The 21,103-nt window shown below is 43.7% G+C and overlaps 1 protein-coding gene across 2 annotated transcripts; it reads left to right on the top strand.

The window, feature by feature from the left end:
- Window positions 1–487: 487 nt before the first annotated feature.
- On the top strand, window positions 488–20,849 carry SLC35F2 (solute carrier family 35 member F2). 2 transcript variants are annotated; one of them, XM_035542467.2, is made up of 9 exons: window positions 563–702; window positions 1,753–1,815; window positions 6,040–6,215; window positions 6,757–6,884; window positions 11,944–12,103; window positions 13,570–13,726; window positions 14,525–14,577; window positions 15,231–15,385; window positions 19,513–20,849. In XM_035542467.2, exons 3-9 carry the CDS (start codon window positions 6,071–6,073, stop codon window positions 19,729–19,731), a joined length of 1,017 nt encoding a protein of 338 aa, XP_035398360.1. In that variant the 5' UTR covers window positions 563–702; window positions 1,753–1,815; window positions 6,040–6,070; the 3' UTR covers window positions 19,732–20,849. The 2 variants fall into 2 exon arrangements, with proteins under 2 accessions (XP_035398359.1, XP_035398360.1); XM_035542466.1 differs by lacking the exon at window positions 1,753–1,815 and having other exon boundaries at window positions 488–702.
- The last annotated feature ends 254 nt before the right edge of the window (window positions 20,850–21,103 follow it).

The following is a 21,103-nucleotide window of genomic DNA, read 5'->3' on the forward strand; positions in this document are numbered from 1 at the left end:
GCCATCTTGTGGCAGAGTGGATGCTGGCATAGCCAGGACAGGGACAGACATTTGCACCATGGGCAGGAGGCTGCTCTTCCTGGAGGCACCTCTTGGTTTTTCCATCATCTGCGATGCAGACGGAGTGTCATTAGAAGTGGGAGTCATTAAAAAAACCTCCATGCAAAACACCACCGAGTTCTCCAGATGAGTTTTACGAGTGGGAGAGATGTGGGTGAAGACGACGAGGGCAGGGTTAAATCTTTCTGGATGTGGTTAATCAGTGTGAACCGGAGACTTGGAGGAGCTGTGGCAGAGATCGGGGAACAACTCAAACCTAAGTCTCTAGGGTAACTTTGTTGTACCAGGAGGAAGGCAGAGCTCGGGCACTACCGCCACACAGGCACGAAACCCCGCAAGCCTCCCGCCTCACGACGAGCCGTGCCCCGCCTGGGGGCGGCTCCTCGGCTGGCACAAAGCTGGGCCCGGCCTCCAGCGGGCTGGGCTAGGTCAGGACCGGCAGGCAGCGCCCCGGAGCTCCTTCCCTCACGGCGGGCACAGGGCTGCGGGGCAGCGCCGCGGCATGGAGGCTGCCGGGGCTGGAGCCGAGGCCGAAGCCGGGGCTGGAGCCGAGGCCGAAGCCGGGGCTGAGGCGCCCCAAGAGGCCGCCGCTGCCCCTCGGCGCCGGCTGCTGGCGCTGCTCGGGGCCAAGCTGTGCACATGGTGAGTCGGCGGCCGCCGGCCTCCACGTGGAGCCGGGCTGCTCGCCGAGCCGCTCGCCGAGCCGCTCGGCCCCCTCGGTAACGGGGGAGGGCTGCGGGTCTTCGAGGGCGAGCCTGGGGGAGGGAGCAGGGAGCGGAGCCCCGCTGAGGGAAGCCCGAGGGGGAGCGATGTGCTGCAGCTCCCGGCGCTGGGAGCGGCGTGGCGCGGGTCCGGGATGCGCTGGGATTGTTGGGTTGGTTTCGGTAGGTCTGGTTTAGTGTTATGTCTTTCTCTTTATCCTCTTTTTATTGGCGTTGTGGCAAAGGGGGGTGGGGAAGGCAGGTAATAGAACGAAATACCTGAGAGAACAAAATACCTGAGGGTGCGGAGTCCACAAAGACCAAGGTCCCCCGTCCCCTTGTCCCTTGAATCAGCTTGGGACAGAGCCCCAGGAAGGTGTGTCACATCCCCTGGCAGCACTGGTAAAGCACAGAAAATCTGGGGGGAGAAGCCCACGGGCCGTGCAGGTGCTGCACGCCTTCGTGTGCTGGCCAAGGGCTGCCTTCAGTGAGCACAGACTGCCTCCTCCTGTGCCCAGCCCGCAAGAACTACCCCTTGCCCACAGATCTGGCCTTCATCTGGAGGGGATCTCTGTTTAAAAGCCTTTTTAGGGTTCCAGGTGAGTCTCTGTGAAGTCCTGCATCAGGTACCCTCAGCTGACAAACAGGAGGTGCTGGCTATCCTGCCAGCATCACGCTTAACACCTGAAAGACATGGGGCTGTGTGCGGTCAGGTACAGACCTATTCCAGAGGGTAAAACCCATCTTTCTGTTCTTGGTTACAAGTTTTTCATCTTCCAGTTGCTCCTGCATGCTAGGAATGCCCCAAAAGGCAGGATAGGACTGGAATGAGCTGCTCAGTAACCTCACCTGTGCTAGTAGTTTTGCCAAAATGTTGCCAAAGGGCTGTACTGAGTCTATTGTTGGTACTTGAAAGAAAATAAGTAGCTCTCGCTGACTTCTTCAAGGTCTTCTCTGTGTTACTGAATTGAATTTTAATTTTTTTTTCCAGGTGGTTGGAGGCTCAGCCACCTGAGATTTCTTAGAAGCCTGAGTATACGGAGGTTTAATACTTGTATGTAATAAATGAGTTGGACTGTTTGTTTTGTTGTTGTGTTTTTTTTTTTTTTAAGCTAAAATACATGGGGGAAAAAACATAGAAAGTATACTTTCTGGTTCTTGAAGCAAAACCTTTTTTTTTTTTCCTCCAGTTCCTTACCTCTCCAGTTCCTTACCTTTTACGAATTAAATTGACCTCGATTTCAAAATAGAGCGTTGAAATACTGAAAAGTTTAACTCTGGAAAAAAACTTTTTCTCTCCTGAACTATCTACTCATCGTATTTGAATATGGCTTCAGTCTGAACCTGCATTTTCGTGTGCAATGTGAGATTCTTCAAATGAAAGTCTGTCTCCTTTTTGTTTTCCTCGTTCAGGAAGGGGTCAGTAGTAGTTAGTAGTAGTTAAAGCTGAAATGTGAGTAAGCTGTCTACATAAAGAGTGTTGCCAAGTGTTACCTGTTACTGTTTAACTGCTGGCATAAATAAATCTTAATTACTGAAAGGAAAGCAGTATTTGTTTTAGTGGGGAAAAAAATCAGATTAAAATTATAGGGTTTATTAAAATAGCCAATAAAACTGTTAACAGTGGGCCTAACAGATTTTCTTTGACTTCCTCAGATACAGACTCTGAATATATTTTAGTATCCTGGGGTATTTTTCTTCTGCATTTCACATGGAGCCACAGAAAGCCACTCTGGCTTTCTCATGATGTTGAGAGCTGCACACTGAATAGGCTTGGTCAGCGCTGGCCTCCTACAGACCTCTGTGGGAAGTCATCATATGTTCTGCAAATCCAAGAAGGACTCAGAGCTGCTTACAGGTATAGTCAGATAAGATACACTGTCTAAAGGGAGAGGAGAAGTAATTACTGAGTAGCCAAGTACCAAGCAGTAAAAGACCAGAACGCCCTCCTCAAAAAAATACAACAACAAAACAAAAATACTACCAAAAAAATAAGCTATAAAGCTAAAAGGCCATTTCAGACCACTTACCTTGCGTCACCAGGGTCTCAAGTGGTTTAGTCCTTACCAATGCATTTAAAAACAAACAAAAAAAGAAAAGAGGACCAATTTCTGGCATGGAAAAGTTAATATATTTTAAGAAAAGGTGAATTATTAATAAGAATCACAGTAATCGATAGTCATGTCAATACTAGAATGAAGGGAAGCATGTCTCAAGCATTTTTCCCATGAGAAATTGTCTTGCAAAATGAAACCAATAGGATTTAGTTTACTCTCAAATTTTTGCAGAGGAACACTTTGTGGAAAGGTTTTTTTCATTTGTTGTTGGAATTTGGTGAGCACTGAGCTCCTAAATCTCAAGTAAAGCACTTGAGCACGCGTTTAACATGAGTAACCTTACTGTGTCAAACCGCTGCCTCGCTGCCACGTCACGCTGCAGGCACCTTGTGGCTGTCCCACTTGGAAGAAGTTCGCTTTGGCACCTGGATAGATGGAGTGGGGAGAAAGTGCTGCTGCTTCCTGGCAGGTGTGCACCTCGTCGTGGCATGTGGCATCCATGCAAGAGGCTCATGCTGTATGCATGGCTGAGAAAGCTGCCAGAAATGGAGTGTTTTGGGGTTCTTAGGACGTTTTCTGAGGACGGACTTCTACTGTCAGTGATCAGTGTACGTATTTGCCTCATTTGATCTCAGTGTTTTTGAATCTGTTCAGAGAGGGGAAAGACAAATCCCTGAGTTAAAATGGAGAAAAATAAAGAAGGCGGGCTGAGGCTGACTGCCTGCCTTATCAGAAGCCCCCAGCACTGCAGAAGCGAGCGCTGTAGGAGTGCCTGGGCACACATTAACAAAATAGCAATGCTTGCTGGTGCAGTAACCACCGAGCAAACAGTCCTGCAGATTCTGGCCCTGCTTCTCTTCCCACCTGCAAAAATACAGAGAGAGAATTCCCTAGGTACTTGAAACTGGAGAAACTTAGTTATTATGAAAACTGAGGATCAGCTCCACTGAGACAACCAGATCATCCTTGATTTTGATAAATGAAGCTCATTTTGAAGCTGATTAATGCTTAGCAAATTTGAACGACAGCAAATTTTCTCTCAGCCTCTCACCAGAGCTTGGTCAGTACCCAGTTGGCCAAAACACCGTGCAGGTAGAGTCCAGGCTTCTTCTGTAAAGAGAGTGCGATAGTTTAGGTGAAGCAAAGCTGCCTCTTGCATAGCTTGGCAGGATGTTTAAAAACCTGCTTCACAGAAACCCATGTTAAACAGGCCAGCTGCCTGCGGGGTGGTGTTGCCTGTGCTGCTGAAACCCCATTTTCCCTTACTCTCATTCACCACCTTAGTTCTTCCTTGATATTTCAGTGGCTCTTCTGTCCTCTTACCACCTACGAGAGGAGCCAGAGTTTGCAGGGCTGGCAAAGGGAGAGCCGGGAGCCATGCTTGTGTCTGCTGGAGAGAAGAGGTAGTCTCGGCTCTGAAATTCTTAATTAAGAAATCTTCTTAAAGGCACCTGATGGCCTGAATTCTTCAGGTGTACGTAAAGAGACATTTCTGCATCGGTCTGAAGGATTAGCTGGAATGTGTGCACAGTCTTTGCTAATTTGTTCACCAGATGGTACTTGCTAGAATGAAAAGAAAGCCAGTATGACAAAAATGGGATAGCTCCAAAGCTTTTTTTTTTTTTTTCCCAGCAACCTCTCCTTCTGCTTTATGTGCATTTTACAGCAGTATTCACAGTTAATGCTGTGCCACAAAGTAGCCGTGATGAATTTCTATCTGAAACGTGGTTTCCCTTGCTTACTTCAGCCTTCCAAATGCTGGAAAAGGGAATGTTTGTTCTTTCATGGGCCAGAAAGAGGCGTTCACACCAGGCTGGATAGGATCTTAAAGGTTGCCACAAGATCCATGAATATTTGCAGTGTGGATGTGCACTGTTGCTAGGATGTTCAAGGCAAGCTGTAGCAAAACATGGGCCTCGTGTCTCTTGGAAGTGCAGCACTGATGGACTTCAGGGATTTGCTGTCTCATCAGAATGGATTTGGAGACGGCAGTGTGTTTAGCAGCATTTTTAAGGGGGGATGGGCCTTGGTGTCAGGCTGGACTGAAAATGAAATGCAGGCAGCTGAATTTGACCCCGTGCAAAGACGATGCGTCCCTTCCAAAAGAAGGGATCGATTGCATGGTTTGAGTTGGCGTTAGCACCCCAGAACACACCCTTCCTACGGATGCCATTGGCAGCCGGATTGCACATCGTGGCTGGGTCATCTGGTAATTACTGCGTTGGAAAAACAACCAGTGTCTGTCCCGTGGTGTGTCTGGCACGCGGGAGTGACTTGGAAATTATCAGTGGAGAGCTGTGGGCACAGGATAGGTGCAAAATCCTAGTGGGATGCTCTTTCCTTGCTCAATTACTCTGTAGCAACAAATGAATCAGTTGTGCAGGCAGTTAAATTGTCATCGGTAGTCTTCAGAGTAAACAAATTAAATGTGAACTTGTGCAGACCCACGCAGGCAGCGCAGCATCGAGCCAACCTTGCTGGACAGCATCTGTGAGAAGGCAGGCGGGGACCAGGGTGGCACGACTGCATAGCTCCAGTGGCAGGAAAGCCAGCCTCACCACAGGATACACAGCGGTCTTTGCGTGCTTTTATTCGTCTGGGAACATCTGGAATAGTCCAAGGCCACTTTATATTAAGCGAAGAATCGCTGCTAGAAGAGCATGAGGTGGTGATATGGTTTAGTGGAGGACTTGTTAGTGTTAGGTCAGGGGTTGGACTTGGCGATCTTGGAGGTCTCTTCCAACCTAGATGATTCTGTGATTCTGTGACTTAGAAGTCACAATAAAAGCTAATGTGATCTGTGGCCAAAATATGCTCTTAACTGCATCCTCAGCTATACCAGAATGTAACAGAATATAGCAAAAAGGACAGAGGGCGTAACTCAGGCTGCGCTTATCAAAATCTCTCATGATGAGAATAGATCCTCTCGCTGGGCTGAGTCTGCCCGGCTGAGCTGCGTGCAGATCCTTGCAAATGTTTTGCAGTTTCTGTTACTGCTGGGTCGGGCTGGCCTCACCTGTTCTTACTGGCTGTCCTGAGGTTGGATGAGATCTGTGTAGACAGAGCACCGCTTGCTGCTGAAATGGAGGAACACTGATAGGCAGTGAAAAAAGAATTGCCAATCTAAAAACCAGCTTTTTCCCTGTACAATAACCAAACATCCTCAAAACCAGCTTGAACATTTGGTTCTAAGCTTACTGTGTTGTCTTTTATATTTACAGGCATATTCTGAAAACCATCCTTCTGGGCCAGATGCTCTCCTTGTTTATCTGTGGGACTGCTGTTACAAGCCAGTACCTAGCGGAACAGTACCAAGTGAACACTCCCATGTTGCAAAGTTTTATCAACTATTTTTTGCTTCTTCTAGTTTATACAACAATACTGGCATTTAGGACTGGTATGTGAAATATGGGACGGGAGATTATGCTGCTTTTGTTTTTCTTTCTCTTCTACATTTTCCTTTCAGATTTTGAAACTAAAGAACTTACTCGATATCTGTCCTCTTTTTTTAAAGATCCTGCTGAAATTCCTGCCTTATAATAACACATGGGGATGAATTTCGTAGGTTAAATGTGCAGTTAATTAGATTTCACTTCATATCTGTTTAAAATTGTTCTCTTTGGTTTTAAGTCCTGTATTATATTAGGAGAAAGGCATTGTTTTACTTTTTTTTTAACCAGAGGCTATTTAATATTGTTCCTATATTATTAATTTACTCTTTAAGCATTCCTAATTTTTTTTTCTTTTCACATGGAAGGATTTCTGTGCTTTTCACTATTTGTATTGTTTTTTCCCAGGCTACATTTTGCTGTAGTTGTACCTTTCTTAACCAGGGGCAATCCAAACTGAACACCTCAGTATTACTTAGGCTTCTAAAAAGCAAGTTTCCTTCCTTTCCATGCAAGGAAACATGTTGATTGCTGCTTCCTTCTAAACAGGCGATGACAGTCTTCTTAAAATTTTGAAGCAGAGGTGGTGGAAGTACCTGTTTTTGGGACTGGCTGATGTCGAAGCCAATTACACGATTGTGAAAGCCTACCAATACACGACCCTCACAAGCGTGCAGGTAAGGACCAGTCTCTATTTGGACTGCTGCTTTGATTACAGTTTTGGTCTTGTTTCCGAAATGAGATTCGTAGGACAGATAGGGAAGCTATTTAAGCCTGAAAAAGCTTTTCAATATCTATTTTCTCTGCAGTACAAAGAAGAGCATCCTGCCTCATGAATAACATTTCCAGGAAGCTGGGAAAATTGGCTGGTATTACCCAGTGCCAGCTCTTGAGTTGAACTCTAATTATTTTGATAGAAAGCACTTCTAAGAGTTTGCTGACAGCCACTAAGGTGGTTTTTTTGTTTTGTTTTGTTTTTGTTTTCATGAGACAAAATAAAGATTTAGGACCGGATAACACTGACTCAGCTCGGGTTCTTGCTGATGGAGGCGAAGTGGATCTCCTACCTAGTCCTAGAAGCAGTGGGAGGCTTTGTGCGATGTAATCCCACATGTGAGGATATACTGGAAGTTAGCTGGTGTTTCTGACCATGCAGCAACGCGTTCAGATGTGGCACTTCAGCCCCCTCTGTGTGAGAGATGGGAGGGAAGTGTGCTGGGCACCCAAAGTGCCAGTTAACAGTAACGTCCCTTGCGGTGCCAGTGCTCGGTGCTGCATCACTGCACCAGGACACGTCTCCTGTCCTGAAACAGCAGGAGGACCAAGGGTGCAGTTTTTCTTACCCTGCATGGACATCAGTTGCTTCTGCTGGGACAAGGAGGGGACAGCGCGGCAGCAAGAGTAGAGGGCGATGGAGCTGTGCCAGCCTATGGCTGCTGTTACCGATGGTGGGTCTGTGGCTTGGATCATGGCCCCGTTTACCTGAATAAAGGCATAAGGTGTGATACAGAATTAGCTGTTCAGTGAAAAAGAGTGTTTAGGTATCAGTTTTACAGAGTAAAAGTAAGTGTTCAAAGTAACAAGGGTTAATATTTAAAAGATTTACCTGTAAAGCAATAAACTCCTGTGGTCTGGGCTCCTTTTAGAGAGCTGCAGTAACTTTTTCTTGCACTGTTACAAGAGCAGTAATGTTCCTTGTGGGTTATTATTGTCACATTTCCACTGTGTAATTAAGTGTTATGGCTCATTGAGCCTTCAATTTACTTACAAATAATGCCTCAGAAATTAGTCTAAAGAATGACATGTTTCAGTCTCAAGACTAAGCTAAGCTGATAATTGAGACACTGTTTGATCACGTACTTTACTGCTGGAAAAGACAGGACTTTGATCCAAATTCTCAGCAGTAATAAAGCTGTTCCCATGACTTCTTTCACGGAAATAAAGAAAGAATAGGTACAGTGGGTCATCGAGTTCAATTGCCAAATTCAAGCATTTGCTGAACCTTTTTTGCTTGTGATAGTCTCCAGACTGATGCTTCCAGTGCCAGTTCAGTAACTGTGAATTTGCTGCAACTGCCAGTTGCAGCCAGGTTTCTTGCACGTTTTCTGGAGTTCTCAGGTTCTCAGCACTGTCAGAAACAAGATTCAGGACAGAAAAAGCCCGTGATTTGCTCCAGTACAAGGCTTTGGCTATCTGTCAGCAGCAAGCAGTTCAGCAGTTACATTAGAATCTGTGGTTCAGAGCTTCTGGCCTTAGTAGCAGCTGTAAATGGATGCCCAGGGAGTGAAAGAGCAAAGCAGGAGTATGTGAAACCTTCCTGAATACAGTGAGATCACTGTGAAAATGCTGGCGGGCTGGAACTTCAGCTCAGCCCAGTGGTTTTCTTCAAAGATAAGTTTCCGCTCAGCAAGGAACTTCCATGTATTTTCACGTAAACACAGGGAAAGAAAAAAGGTTTTCTTTAGTCATCAAAAGCTAGCATTGCAAGGAGGGGTTTGGGAGATTTTTGCAGAGATAACATCAGGATGGCAGCTCTCTGCTCTGTAAATACAGAGAAAGACTTTGGTCTCAGCCGCAACTCCTTTTGTAGGGCTGTGGCTGAGACTTCCTCAGTGCTGGTGTGCTCCTGGCTGGAGGCAGGACCTGACTGTGCTGTTGTTTGACCACATATTTCACAGCAAAAAGCGAGCAGTGCAGCTGTGGCTTCATGTTTTCAGCACGTTATGAGGCACGATTAGCATTTTCTCCGTTGATAATTCAGATGGGAAATTTTGTAGGCAGAATAGCTTGTGCAAGAGTCTGAACCTCAACAGGAGAAACTGCGGGGTGAGCCCCTGGGGCTCAGCTGGAGGCTGCCCTTTGGAAAGCATGTGGGGAAGTGAGCAGCGGGAGCCGGTGAGCTTTAGTGCTCTCAAAGCTGTCTGGAGCTGGCAGTTACAACAAACCAGCAACCTCCAGCAATCTGTGATAATTGATTAACCGCGTATTAAAACGTCTTTTAATAATTTACTCACCCTACCTTTAAAACCTTCCTATAAACAGTGTGGCCAAAGCCTGGCTTAAGGCAAAACACTTGTAAATCAAATCAACAGGTTATCTTTCCCCCCCCCCCCCCCCCCCCCGTGTAAAGATACAGGCTAGGATTGAGGAAGATGAGAGTTTGGTGAGGCTCTACTGGCAATAGTAATCAGAACTGCGGTACTGCCGTAAGTGTCATGAAGCTGGAATAAATAAACTTCATTCTTTTAATTGGTTCCATTGACACGATTCATTGCGATGTTGCATCTGCTTTGCACTTCTTTGATCTTGATCCTGTACAGAAGAGAGCATTTTCCACCAAAGAGCTTAGTAACGTAGTAGATGAAGGGAAGTCAAGACCCAGTAGTTGGAAATCAGATTTTTTTGGCTGTAATTGGGGGTAATTGTCCCCTGCAACAGATTACCAGCGTGTGTTCTTCATCATTTGGTGCCTGCATGTCCTGGCTGCTAGTCCACTAACCAGGATGCTGTAGCTCTACAGCATGTTATTGGTCTGGATGCAGCAATTCCCCATCTGGTGTTACTGAAAGAGGACATTATCTACTACTTCCTTACATCCTAATTAAGTATTTTTTTTACTGAAGGTTTTTTTCTTCCGCTCTTTCTGTTTGGGTTGAAAAACTGCTTGGAGGTTAGAAAGCTGCATGGTAACAACTCAGTAAATGGAGAAGCGAAAGCTTACTTATTAACAGAAGAGGTGTCTACTATGAGGGGGGTAAACATTTTGCTCCTTTATTTTTGTAATATTTCTTCATTTCCATGATTACAACTTCACACCAGAGATCTTTGGTTAAGACTCAGTGCTTTCAAATACAGCTCTGTATTCAGGACAGAACTGCTTCTGACCAGAGGTGAAAAAACAGAGTTATGAGAGCTAAATCATACATGTTGCTGAAACAGATAAATCGACACTTCTTGATACTTGTTAAAACAGCCAAATTCGGAGGACGTCTTAGAAGTTTTTGTTGTTTTGGTGGTTTTTTTTTGAACCCAGACAAAAGGTGAGGTAGAGAAGAAGGCTGATGGATAGAAACTCACAGCACGATACTTTTTTGATAGAACAAAGTTGTATTGAAATACACGGTGTCATGTGTTATGACTTGTGTGCTTCTAATGTCTGATAATACAGCCTGGGCAAGTACCTGTGCTTTTACACAGACTTCCGAAGCTGAACAAGCTGGAGACAATCCAAGAAACAAAGACAAATAAATGGAAGGATTAGAGAGAACCATTAGGATTTAATCTGTAACATCCCCCTTAATGCTGTGCTGGTAAGGCTTTAATATTTGTAGTTACAGATGTAAAAACAGACTTAAGAAAGTTTGGATGTAACCCTTGTGGGTGATGGCTGAACTAACAGAAGTAGAAGACCGTGGTGGTGGGTAGAAGCTGGCAGAAGTTTGACAGGAACATTACGGAAGGACTGGGGGCTCTTACCTTGATTTGTAACGCTTCTGCCACAGTCCTAGAGACCTGAACCTAACACGTTGTATTGACTTCAGGAGGCCAGGTTTTAAGGGTTGACATTTAAGAGTAATTTGTGAGCAGTCTTTGGAAGGCTGACTATCTGGTCTGCTATAGCCTGGTCCCTTCTATATGGTACTCAGAAAATCCACCTCTTTTTGCCCTAGACAAATTTGGAAACAAAATCTATTTTGTCGAATTAAATATTGAACCAATTATGATTAGCTCAATGTTCTTGGTGTTATTTGGTTATTATAGAACATTAAGTCCGTTTTATGCTGCTACTTATTTTTCTGTGTTAAGTGGTTAGCTGATTTTTGATTTTTATTTTTTCCCCATAACGTGGGTGAGGCTTACAGCAAGGCAAAGATATGTAAGATTTGAGGAACACACAGGGAGGAGGTAATGAAGAAAGGAAAGAAGTCAGTGTCAGTGTTTGTCATGGAGTGCAGACATCCTTGAACTTTGGCTGTTAAATCTGCTCAGGGCAACGTCTGCAAACACATCTGAAGTGCTTCTGAACTCCAGCTGCCTTGTGTGTCTTTGCTGCCGTGGCACGGATAAATTCCAGTTACCTGCTTCTGGCTGAGGTGGGCTGAAAAAACATTGGTGGATTGTACATGACTTTGAGAAGCCGGAAGATTGTGAAGATGGCTTGGAAAACCTCTTCTTCCCATCCTGTTTTCCTTCCACCAATTTAGCACGTGGCTCCCAGCACATGTACCAATGCTTTTTCAGTAGGATCCACTTGAAGAAAAAAAAATTAACAAAACTGCAGGGTCTGATTTTTGCCTTACTCACTTTGCTGTAAAATCAGATCAGCTGTATCCGTTAGCAGGCCCAGATTGGTGTGGGTGAGCCACCTCCTCGTATTGGTGTCACGGGAAGCAGCGTGGTTTCAGTGCAACGTCCTAGCATTAATTTGTGAAGCTGCTAAGATTGATGAGATCCATCACTGGAAGAGTTTCTAGGTCAGTGAGAGAGGGAACAGTGCCTCCTCTCCCCCTCCCCAAGACCCCTTTGCTCTCAATGTACTTTTCATGTTAAAATGTTGGTCAGACCCCTCCTGCATTTAAACGAATCCACGTTTGTTGTTTTTTTTTTTTTTTTGTGTGTGGTTTTCAGTAACATCTGGTGATGCTGGAAGATAAACTCCTGAACGTTTGCTTTCAGGATAGTGAAATCCACATTTGGGATAGGCTTCTAGTGAAACTCATTTCTCTGTGCTCACAGCTACTGGATTGTTTCGGGATCCCTGTGCTGATGGCTTTGTCCTGGTTCATTCTCCGTGCAAGATACCGACTGATCCATTTTATCGCAGTTGCCGTCTGCTTGCTGGGTGTAGGAACAATGGTGGGTGCAGACATTTTGGCAGGGAGGCAAGACAGTGAAGGTAAGGAATTGCTTATCACGTGGGGGAAAAGTGGGGTCACAGTTTCTATGATTGTCCAACTTGCAAAGGAGAAAGAGAGGCAAATGCAGGGGGAAAGGATATAGTTTTATTTTAAGAAAAGGAGAAGACACACTGCTATTTGTATTTCTTCTTCAAGAAGATAGTGGCTGAGGAGACGTTGGTTTTATAGAGAGCTGAGAAATTTTGTTTGCTTGTGGTTTTGGATTATTTCTTCCACCTTAAAAGGGAAACACTCATGTTAAGCTTAAATTTTGCTGCTGTTGATGAAACCTGATGAAAGGCCTTTTTCCTGAAAGCTTGTTCATTTTACGTATGACGGGGTCTGATAAAAGATGCTTCAGACTTTGCTGGTGGGCAGTGTTCTCTGAGCACAAATAGCAATCCAGAAGCTACTTACCAACAGGCTCACTTCTCTGGTTGTCTTTGGCACACCCAGCAGAAATAGTCCCTGTGTCCCCAAGGTCCCCAGCCTGGAAAGTGCTGTCCTATGGCATGAGAGCAAGAGGAGCCGGGAGGAAGGATGCCCAGAATCCCAGTGATCTTACCTTGAATAAGAATTGAGAATTTCCAGAGCCAGAGGGTATGAGGCAAGGCAAATTTCAGAGGGACAGGAAAGTAGCATTGCCTTCATCAGGCAGTGTAAAGCTAAGCCTGTTGGGGTCACAGCTGTAAGTAAGGTAGAAAGTCAAACTGAGGTTTAGCTGTGATGCTGTGTGCTACAAACCTCTTGGCCCTAAGGGAGAAAAATGCTCTTTCCCTTACACTTTAGACCCGTTGTGCACAACTCACTGACCTGCATGTCCTTACTATTGCTTACCCTCATATTCCAGACATATCTGCAGTGATTGCCAGCTGGCTCAGGGAAGGAAATTTTAAATCAATTCAAGGATTTAAACAACAGCAATTGCCTTGCTGTTCAGCTGATGCATAACGGCATTTGCTTGATGACCGATTGTATTACAGGGAGTCCCATTTGCCCAGTATGCACATAGCACAGCGTGACACCTGATACCACCTGTCTGCAGCGCCCACTTAAGATCTGTCGTAAGCTTGAAGCTCAGTCCAGGTCCTGCTGAAATCAATAGATGGATTTTTGCCTTATGGCAAAAGGCGGGATGATGTTGAGAAAAGGCAGAGAGCATCTCTGACCTGGACTTTGCAGTTCCGACAGCGCCTAATGTCAGCAGAAGCAGACCTGGACCTACACAGCAGCTTGGTCAGGATGTGATTTAAATGCCAAGTTCAGCTCCTTCCAGACTGTGCAGGGGGATGCGAGCAGTTAGCCAGCAACTTGCCTGCACACAGATGCTTCCTTCCCCCTACCCTGAAAAGCGCAAGGAAAATAGAAATGCTAGAGATAAATTTGCTTGTCTATTTAAGGAAAGTTTTTTAAAACAAAAGTGTTTGCAGCATTACCCTTATTGTGGATTAATATTTCTGTACAGGAAGTGACGTGGTGATTGGAGATGTCTTAGTTCTTCTGGGTGCTTCTTTGTATGCCATATCTAATGTGAGTGAGGAATACATTGTGAAAAATCTGAGCAGAGTGGAGTTTCTAGGAATGGTGGGCTTGTTTGGGACTATTATCAGCGGTCTACAGCTGTAAGGATCTAATATTTATTTTAAAACTAATTAAGAATATTCTACAGATGATTGCTTGTCTTCAATGAAATTTTGTTGTTGTTAATTCTTTGTTGCCTCTGCATTTGGGCTATATTGGAGTCCTTCTATTTGAATTTTATTTTTGTTGCTGATCAGCATCCATTTTATATCCTTTTGGTTTGCACTGCTCTTATTACAGCAATTGTAAAGCTCAAATCCTACAGTTGAATACAAGTGATACTTGGCTTTATTTTCGATTTGTTGACCTTCGTGAGGCCATGCAGTGCGCTGAGGACTGCTTGCGGGAATGTGTTTCTTAATGGCTTTTCTCAGTGGATAGTTTTAGGAGATAATCATTAGCAGGAGGTCTTCCATATTAAACTTCAGTTTCAAATGAAGCCATGTATACTTTTACAAATAACCACCTTAGAGGAACAGACCACATACACTTAAGCCTATCTAATGAATTTTATGTTCCTCATTTCTCATCATTAGAGTTAATAATTTCCTCAAATTATATTTCACATAAAAAATGAATCTGAAGGATGAAAAGGCCTGGGAAGAAGGCATAAGAATTCAATAAAAGTGCTCTTGACTTTCAGGCACTTTAATTTTCAAGTCTTTCCTCATGCTTGTTAGAGGCTGGAGTTAGTGCCATTCAATAACATTTCAAACAAAAATTAAGGGATTACAAATCAAAATGTTTCTTGTATATTCTGTTAATTAAATTCTCTATTTGAATACAATATAATCTGTGTTTTTTTTTCTTTTTTTATTATATCTTTTCTCTAACTCTAGAGCCATTGTGGAACATAGGGATATAATGAGAATTCAATGGAACTGGAAAATAGGTATGTGTAAGGCAAAATGATGTGCATTTTTACAGAACACTGGAAATATGATGATCGTTTAGACTTGAAATGCTGGGGTTTTCATTTCCTTTCTCTAGTTATTAAGTAACATTCATATTGTTGCACATTTATTTTCTGCAAACTTTGCAGTTCAACAAAGACATAAGGAGTGCAGGGTCGAACATTAGAACTTTGAGCTCAGATTTTGCATTTTACATATAGCATGAAACCATTTTTCAAAATAAATTGCAAAAATCAACCCCCTTTAATCACAAACGTGTTTGGTGTTGGAACACTGCAAGAATATTTTTCTCTCGTCCTTCCTAGATGAGATACTGGGAAAATGGGATCTGTGACACATTTAGATCTCAGAACTGTACGTTATTAAGAAATATGGATCTAAATTTCTTCAGTCAGCTGTCATGTTAGCTAGGAAAGAACGATCTTGTATAGACAGTCATTTCTGCAGTACAGGGTAGTTTTGGAAGAGAAGTATTTTTGCTGTGTTTTTCTTAAATTTACATTTCCGTATCTTTTCGGAGACCTTATCCTGAAAGATGAACATAGATAGTTTTGACACATCTGAAGAATATCAGTGTTCTTTAAACTCATTATTCCACCCCTTAGGAGTCAATTGTCATCTTATTTTTCAGCGTTACTGTTTGCAGTGTTTGCCCTGTGTATGTTTGGGCTGTACAGCTTCATGCCAGTAGTGATTAAAGTTACGAGTGCGACCTCGGTCAACTTGGGCATTCTGACTGCGGACCTCTACAGCCTTTTCTTTGGACTTTTCCTGTTTTACTACAAAGTAAGTCACTTCTTTCTCTCACTATAGCTTACAGTAAGTTTTTACTCCAGAATTATAGATAGAGCACTTGAAGAGCACCTGAACAATTGTTTGCACTTGTGAATTTCTACAGCTTGTACGAGTTGTCATTGACAGATGTCAGTCAGGACTCATAGTTAATCACCTCATGGTGCACCATTAGGCAGTTAATGATTTTTTAAAACAATTTTACACTTCGTGGAATACATTAGTTGAGAGATAGTAAATAATTTCCTGAGGTAAATGGAGGAGTTCTTGCTGTACTCCCTGTGTGGAGCTGTACTTTAGATTTGGTTCATCTCTCTGAGCGTCCAAAGGGAGGATTTGAATCTAACTGTCCTGAAAGAGTAGCAGTTTAGTGTGATTTACAGAAATCATAGTTTTCTTTTGTAAATTTCATGTGTTCAGTACGACAAACGTCTCAGGAGAAGACTTGAGCTCTCTCAGTACTGCTGCTTAGTAGTGACTAAAAGAACTAAAAAAACGCAGATAAATATGTTCCTTATGCTTTCCAAAAGGCAATTACTTTTACTGCTTCCTAAAATACTTTTTGTAGTGCCTATACAAGCTAAATGACAGTGCTAAAACATTTCATCCCGCCTTATGCTTTCCATCCAGAATCACTTGTGAGAACGTAGCTCGTTACAGCAGCTGGAGAAGTCAAGTCAGTTGCTCAGTGACTGAAGGGGCTCAGTGAGAAGCCTGTGAACTTTGCTTGAGACACTTAATTTGTGTTATTCCACGTGGTTACTTTCTCTACAGCATTCTAGAGAGTCAGAAGCTTTTATGTTAGACTTGTTTCTGATGATGAAGGCCAATTTATTTTGTGGCAGAGAGGTCTGGTAATGGTAGGACCCAATGACAGCTAGATTTTCATTTTCAGGAGACTCCTGGCTCATCTTTCCTCCTTGTTTGGGTTCCAAAATTTGCTCCAAATTGCTAAAAACTACAAAGCATCCATTAAAAATGAATGTAGGAGATGAACTGTACTTACATGTTAAAAATACCCTTTCTAAGTCACTTCCAAACATGTATTTCAGCATTAGATAGCTTAACTGAAGAAGTGATTATCACGGAGTGGCTGAGGTTGGAAGGGACCTCTGGGGATCATCTAGCCCAACCCCCTGCTCAAGCAGGGTCACCTAAAGCACGTAGCCAGGATGGCATCCAGGAGGGTTTTGAATATCTTCAGAGAAGGAGACTCCACAACCTCTCTGGGCAACCTGTTACAGTGCTCTGTCACCCTCACAGCTCTCTCAGACTTTCCTCATATGTGAGATGCTTCAGTCCCCTAGTCATTTCTGTAGCTCTGTACTGGACTCTTTGACATGTCCATGTCCCCCTTGTACTGGGGAGCCCAGAGCTGGGTGCAGTACTTGAGGTGTGGCCTCCCCAGGGCTGAGCAGAGCGGGAGGATCACCTCCCTTGACCTGCTGGCAACACTCTTCCGAATGCAGCCCAGGATCCCGTTGGCCTTCTTGGCCACAGGGGCACATTGCTGCCTCCCAGTCAGCGTGCTGCCCACCAGGACCCCCAGGCCCCTCTGTGCAGAGCTGCTCTCCAGTAGGTCAGCCCCCAGCCTGTACTGGTGCTTGGGGTTATTCCTCCCTGGCTGAAGGGCCCTTCTCTTTGTTGAACTTCAAGAGGTTCCTCTTCACCCAAACCTCCAGCCTGTCCAGGCCTCTGAATGGCAGCACAGCCCTCTGGGCTATCGACCACCCTTCCCAGTTTTGTGTCATCAGCAACCTGGCTGAGGGTGCACTCTGACCCTTCATCCATGCCACTCATGATGAAGTTGAACAAGACCGGACCCACTACTGACCCCTGGGGACACCTCTGACTAGACTGCACCTTATACATTATAAATCTATATTCAGAATAGAAAAGAGGAAGAAGTAAGCAAGAGCTTTGGAAGGGACACAATAAACTGTAGGATTTTTAGCTTATTTGGGGAAGAGGTTTTCCTGGGAACAGATCTTTCCATTATTAGCTACAGGGTGGCAAAAAGGAAAAATGAATTAGAGAAGACTCTGGGGATGTAGCATGAGAGAATTTCAAGTACATGTTAACATGAAATTGCATCTGTGGTTAGAAACAACAAAACACCCAAAAAAGGGAGTAAAAGAATGCCACATCTTCTGTTGTCAGAGCGTCTGAGATGGTTTAGGAACCAAGCAATGATGGAGGCTGATTTTGGCAGGGCTTTTAACATAACACTTCACAGCAGAAAGTTCAAGTTAGTTTTTTTTTTCCCTGTGGGGCAAAGGCACCAGGCAGGGCACCTCATGGATTAGAAAACATGCTGGACACAGAAATCTACAAATTAAAATGCAATGAATCAAACTATCCAATAAAGAAAGATTTTCCCCATTACCAGATGATATTTCACAGTGAACCACTCAAGCCTTGACTGGGCTGCAGGCTTGAATGAGGTGTGGAGAGCTCTGAGCTCCTGGTGTCTGAGCCTGCTGTGAAACAGAAGCTGCAGAAAAGTATAGTGGCTACAGCAGAGGCTGAGCCCAGGAATTTGAGTTTTTGACTTGAGCACAGTGTTTATTGACACCGTCAACTTTTCAGCCCAACTAAATCCATTTAAGGTGGAATGTGAATTTTGCATCTCTCTTTTTAAGAGATAGGCTCTTTTTTTTTTCCTTTTACTCCACTGCTAATCTTTTCTGTGCTTGTTCCTAATGAGCTCATTATATACAGATATCTGCAATCCCTCAAGAGATATTAAAGAAGGTCTCCAAGCATTTCTGTTGTATAAACTCCTTCAGGAAGAGTAAACTGCAAATACAGACACTAGATGGAGTTGCACTCCTTCAGTAACACCTCAACTACACGTCAGGCTTGGTATTGAATAAAGGGATATATGCTGCACAGAGTAAAATCAGAATCCTCTCAGAGATGAGTTAATTCTGAGCAGCCTCAGGATTCAGCATCAGATATCAGAAGGCCAGGCTGCTTCAGCCTGCTTTTGCTTTTGCACAGTGCCTTCCAAAGGTTTCCAGGCCAAGTGACTACCAGCTAGGAATTGCAGTGCCTTAATTGTGGATGCCTCAGGTGGTTTTGGATCAGAGTCCAGTGCCATTCCAGCTCCATTCACTTCATCCAGCTCAGCTGCTTGACAAACCAGAACGTATTTTTCAAAGAAATCTAAAGAAGCTAAGGAGATTTGGGTATATTTTGGAATTTCTCAGACTGTGTTGAGAATTCAGGCTGTCACCCCACAGTCTGGGTAAAGATACTGCTTCCATTGGCGTGACAGTAAGATGTAAGATGCACTATGTCCGTCATCCTACTCCTTAATCTGTGGTTTGGCAAAGACAATACAGAAGATTTTACCAAACTTGCTGAGAAAGTGTTCTTGGCTGTGCATAACTTGAGCACTTTGTGCTATTGAATTTGATGTTATGAAGTAAGCATTTATTTTTCTTTCAAGGTGGGTGGATCTTGGCAATTGTTAGACTTTCAACAGTCAAGTTGATAGTGATCCAAATGCCTGATGTTCCTCAGCAGTTCATATCCTCACCTCACACCACTCACTGCTCATTTCCAGTAGGGAGCAGAGATGCCCACCCTGTAAAAGGCACCACAGTCTGCATCTCTTCAAGAACTTGCTGGGTGTAGGGAACAAACCAATTTTGGACCAGTGATAACAGTTACTTGGCCCTGCAGTTGGTTAACAGTTGTGCAGAGAACCAACTGCTCTGGTGACTTGCAGTAGGAGGGAGAGATCCATCTCTTGCCAGGACGTGAAATATTTGTCTGTGTTGAAAAAATACTCTCTGAGGGGAACAGTGTTCCAGCATTCACTTGTGTGAACAACTGTCCTTAGGTGTCACCACATTTGTTCTATCTATTAGGATTCCTATATATATTCTTTGCCCAACAGTTTTAAGGTGGAGTTGCAGAGAAAAACAGCAGCTCGAATCTATCAGTGACTAGAGCTGCTCATGTTTGTTTTCCAGACGTGAATGCAGAGTGTGGTGGTAATCCTTATTAAAATACTTTTAACAGGGAGGGTGGCTTTTGCCTTCTTAAAACAAGGCTGCATTTGCGTGTTTCTGCATCAGACAAGACTTAACGCGCTTTTTTTCCTCTGCTAGTTTTCAGGTCTTTATATCCTGTCCTTCGTCATCATCATGGTGGGCTTCATCTTGTACTGCTCCACTCCGACTCAGACTGCAGAGCCCACTGCCATGCCGCAGCCGCGCAGCACCGGCTTGGACAACGCTGGGCTGAAGCTTGAGGAAAACGACAGCCAAACGCCGGTTGTAACCGTGCAGTTCACAAGAGACGAATCTGTGGTGGTCAGCACTGATTAAAAAAATGGCAGCGTTTCAACACAGAGCTTTTATTTTACTGCCAAAGTTTTCTTCAAATATTAATCTGGAGAACTGTTCTACTGCCAAGGCGCATGTCATGCTGCGCTGGTTTTAATGCACCAGATAGACTTTTTAAGGCCAGATCTTCAATCAGTGAAACTGTATTGATTTACCCTTGCAGAAAATCTGGCCCTATGAAGAAGACAGAGTAATATTTATGTGGAGTCTCTGGGAAGTGAGAGACTGTTATTTTTAAATGCTTAATTAACTTAACAGCAAATGCTTGGGGGAAAAAGCCAAAGAATGTTCTCAGGTTGCTAACTGGAGCAAATATACTTTGTATTGCATTAGGGACCTAAATCTGCAAGATGCTGTTGGGGGGCTTCATGGTTCCCACTCCTCAGTGCCGGGTGCCCTCACATAGCATCTTGCAAAAGCCACTCAGCTTTTCATGGGATCTAGCGCTGCGAGCCGTGTTATCTGCACACACCTTCCACGTGCTGATGGACTTCGTTTATCTGCTGAAGGCTTTTGCTTCTGACATTCCAGTCAAATGTTTGTCTCTTCATAGTCCTGCATTCTTTGTCGCAGCTGGGGTTGCTGCAGAGAACAAGTATTTTATTTTTTAATTTTGCTTATACAGGCAGTTTGAGCCTGTGTTTTTATAATCCCTTCTTTTTCTCTCAGTAGCCTGCTCTTTGGTGCGTTCCCACTAGGTGGAGGAGACAGACAGTCCTCTATCCCGTAAGAACTGATTTTACTTTTTTTTGTGGATGAAACAGCAAGTGTTTGAACTGAAGTTCACTTCTCAGTGAGGTTCTCCTTGAAATGGGACATATTTCTGCAGAAAGGTTTGAATAAAATTTGCATTTCTAAAAAATTTTTGAGGTCTTAGGCAATCCTCATTGCAACGATAATGACATAATCTCCCAAAGGTTAAGTGCTTTCAGTAGATTCATTTGCAGTTTTACTCCCCCTCTTCATATTTACAATAAAATGTTTAAAATTCATGAAACTGCAGTTTTCACATCAGTAAAACCATATGGGGATCTTTTTTGTACAAATCTTCACAGTTCAGGCATATGAAGTAACAATGAATAAAGTTTTCAGCAGCTGAAGAGTTGGCTCTTGGTTTGTTTATTTTTATAAGCTCAGTTTTTTTTTTTTTATTGCTCAAAATTATATTAGTTGATTTTACTGACCAAATGATTCTTTTAATGACTGAATGTCATACCATAATGACTAAACATGACATTTCCTGAAGATAGTGGTGATCGAATCACAAAGACTAGTTTGTGTACTTCTGGTATAGTTTATGCAAGCAAAATGATTCAGCAAAAATCTTACCTGATTTATTTAGCAATATCAAACA

Source organism: Cygnus atratus, chromosome 1 (genome assembly GCF_013377495.2).
Source record: "Cygnus atratus isolate AKBS03 ecotype Queensland, Australia chromosome 1, CAtr_DNAZoo_HiC_assembly, whole genome shotgun sequence".
Classification (NCBI taxonomy): domain Eukaryota; kingdom Metazoa; phylum Chordata; class Aves; order Anseriformes; family Anatidae; genus Cygnus; species Cygnus atratus.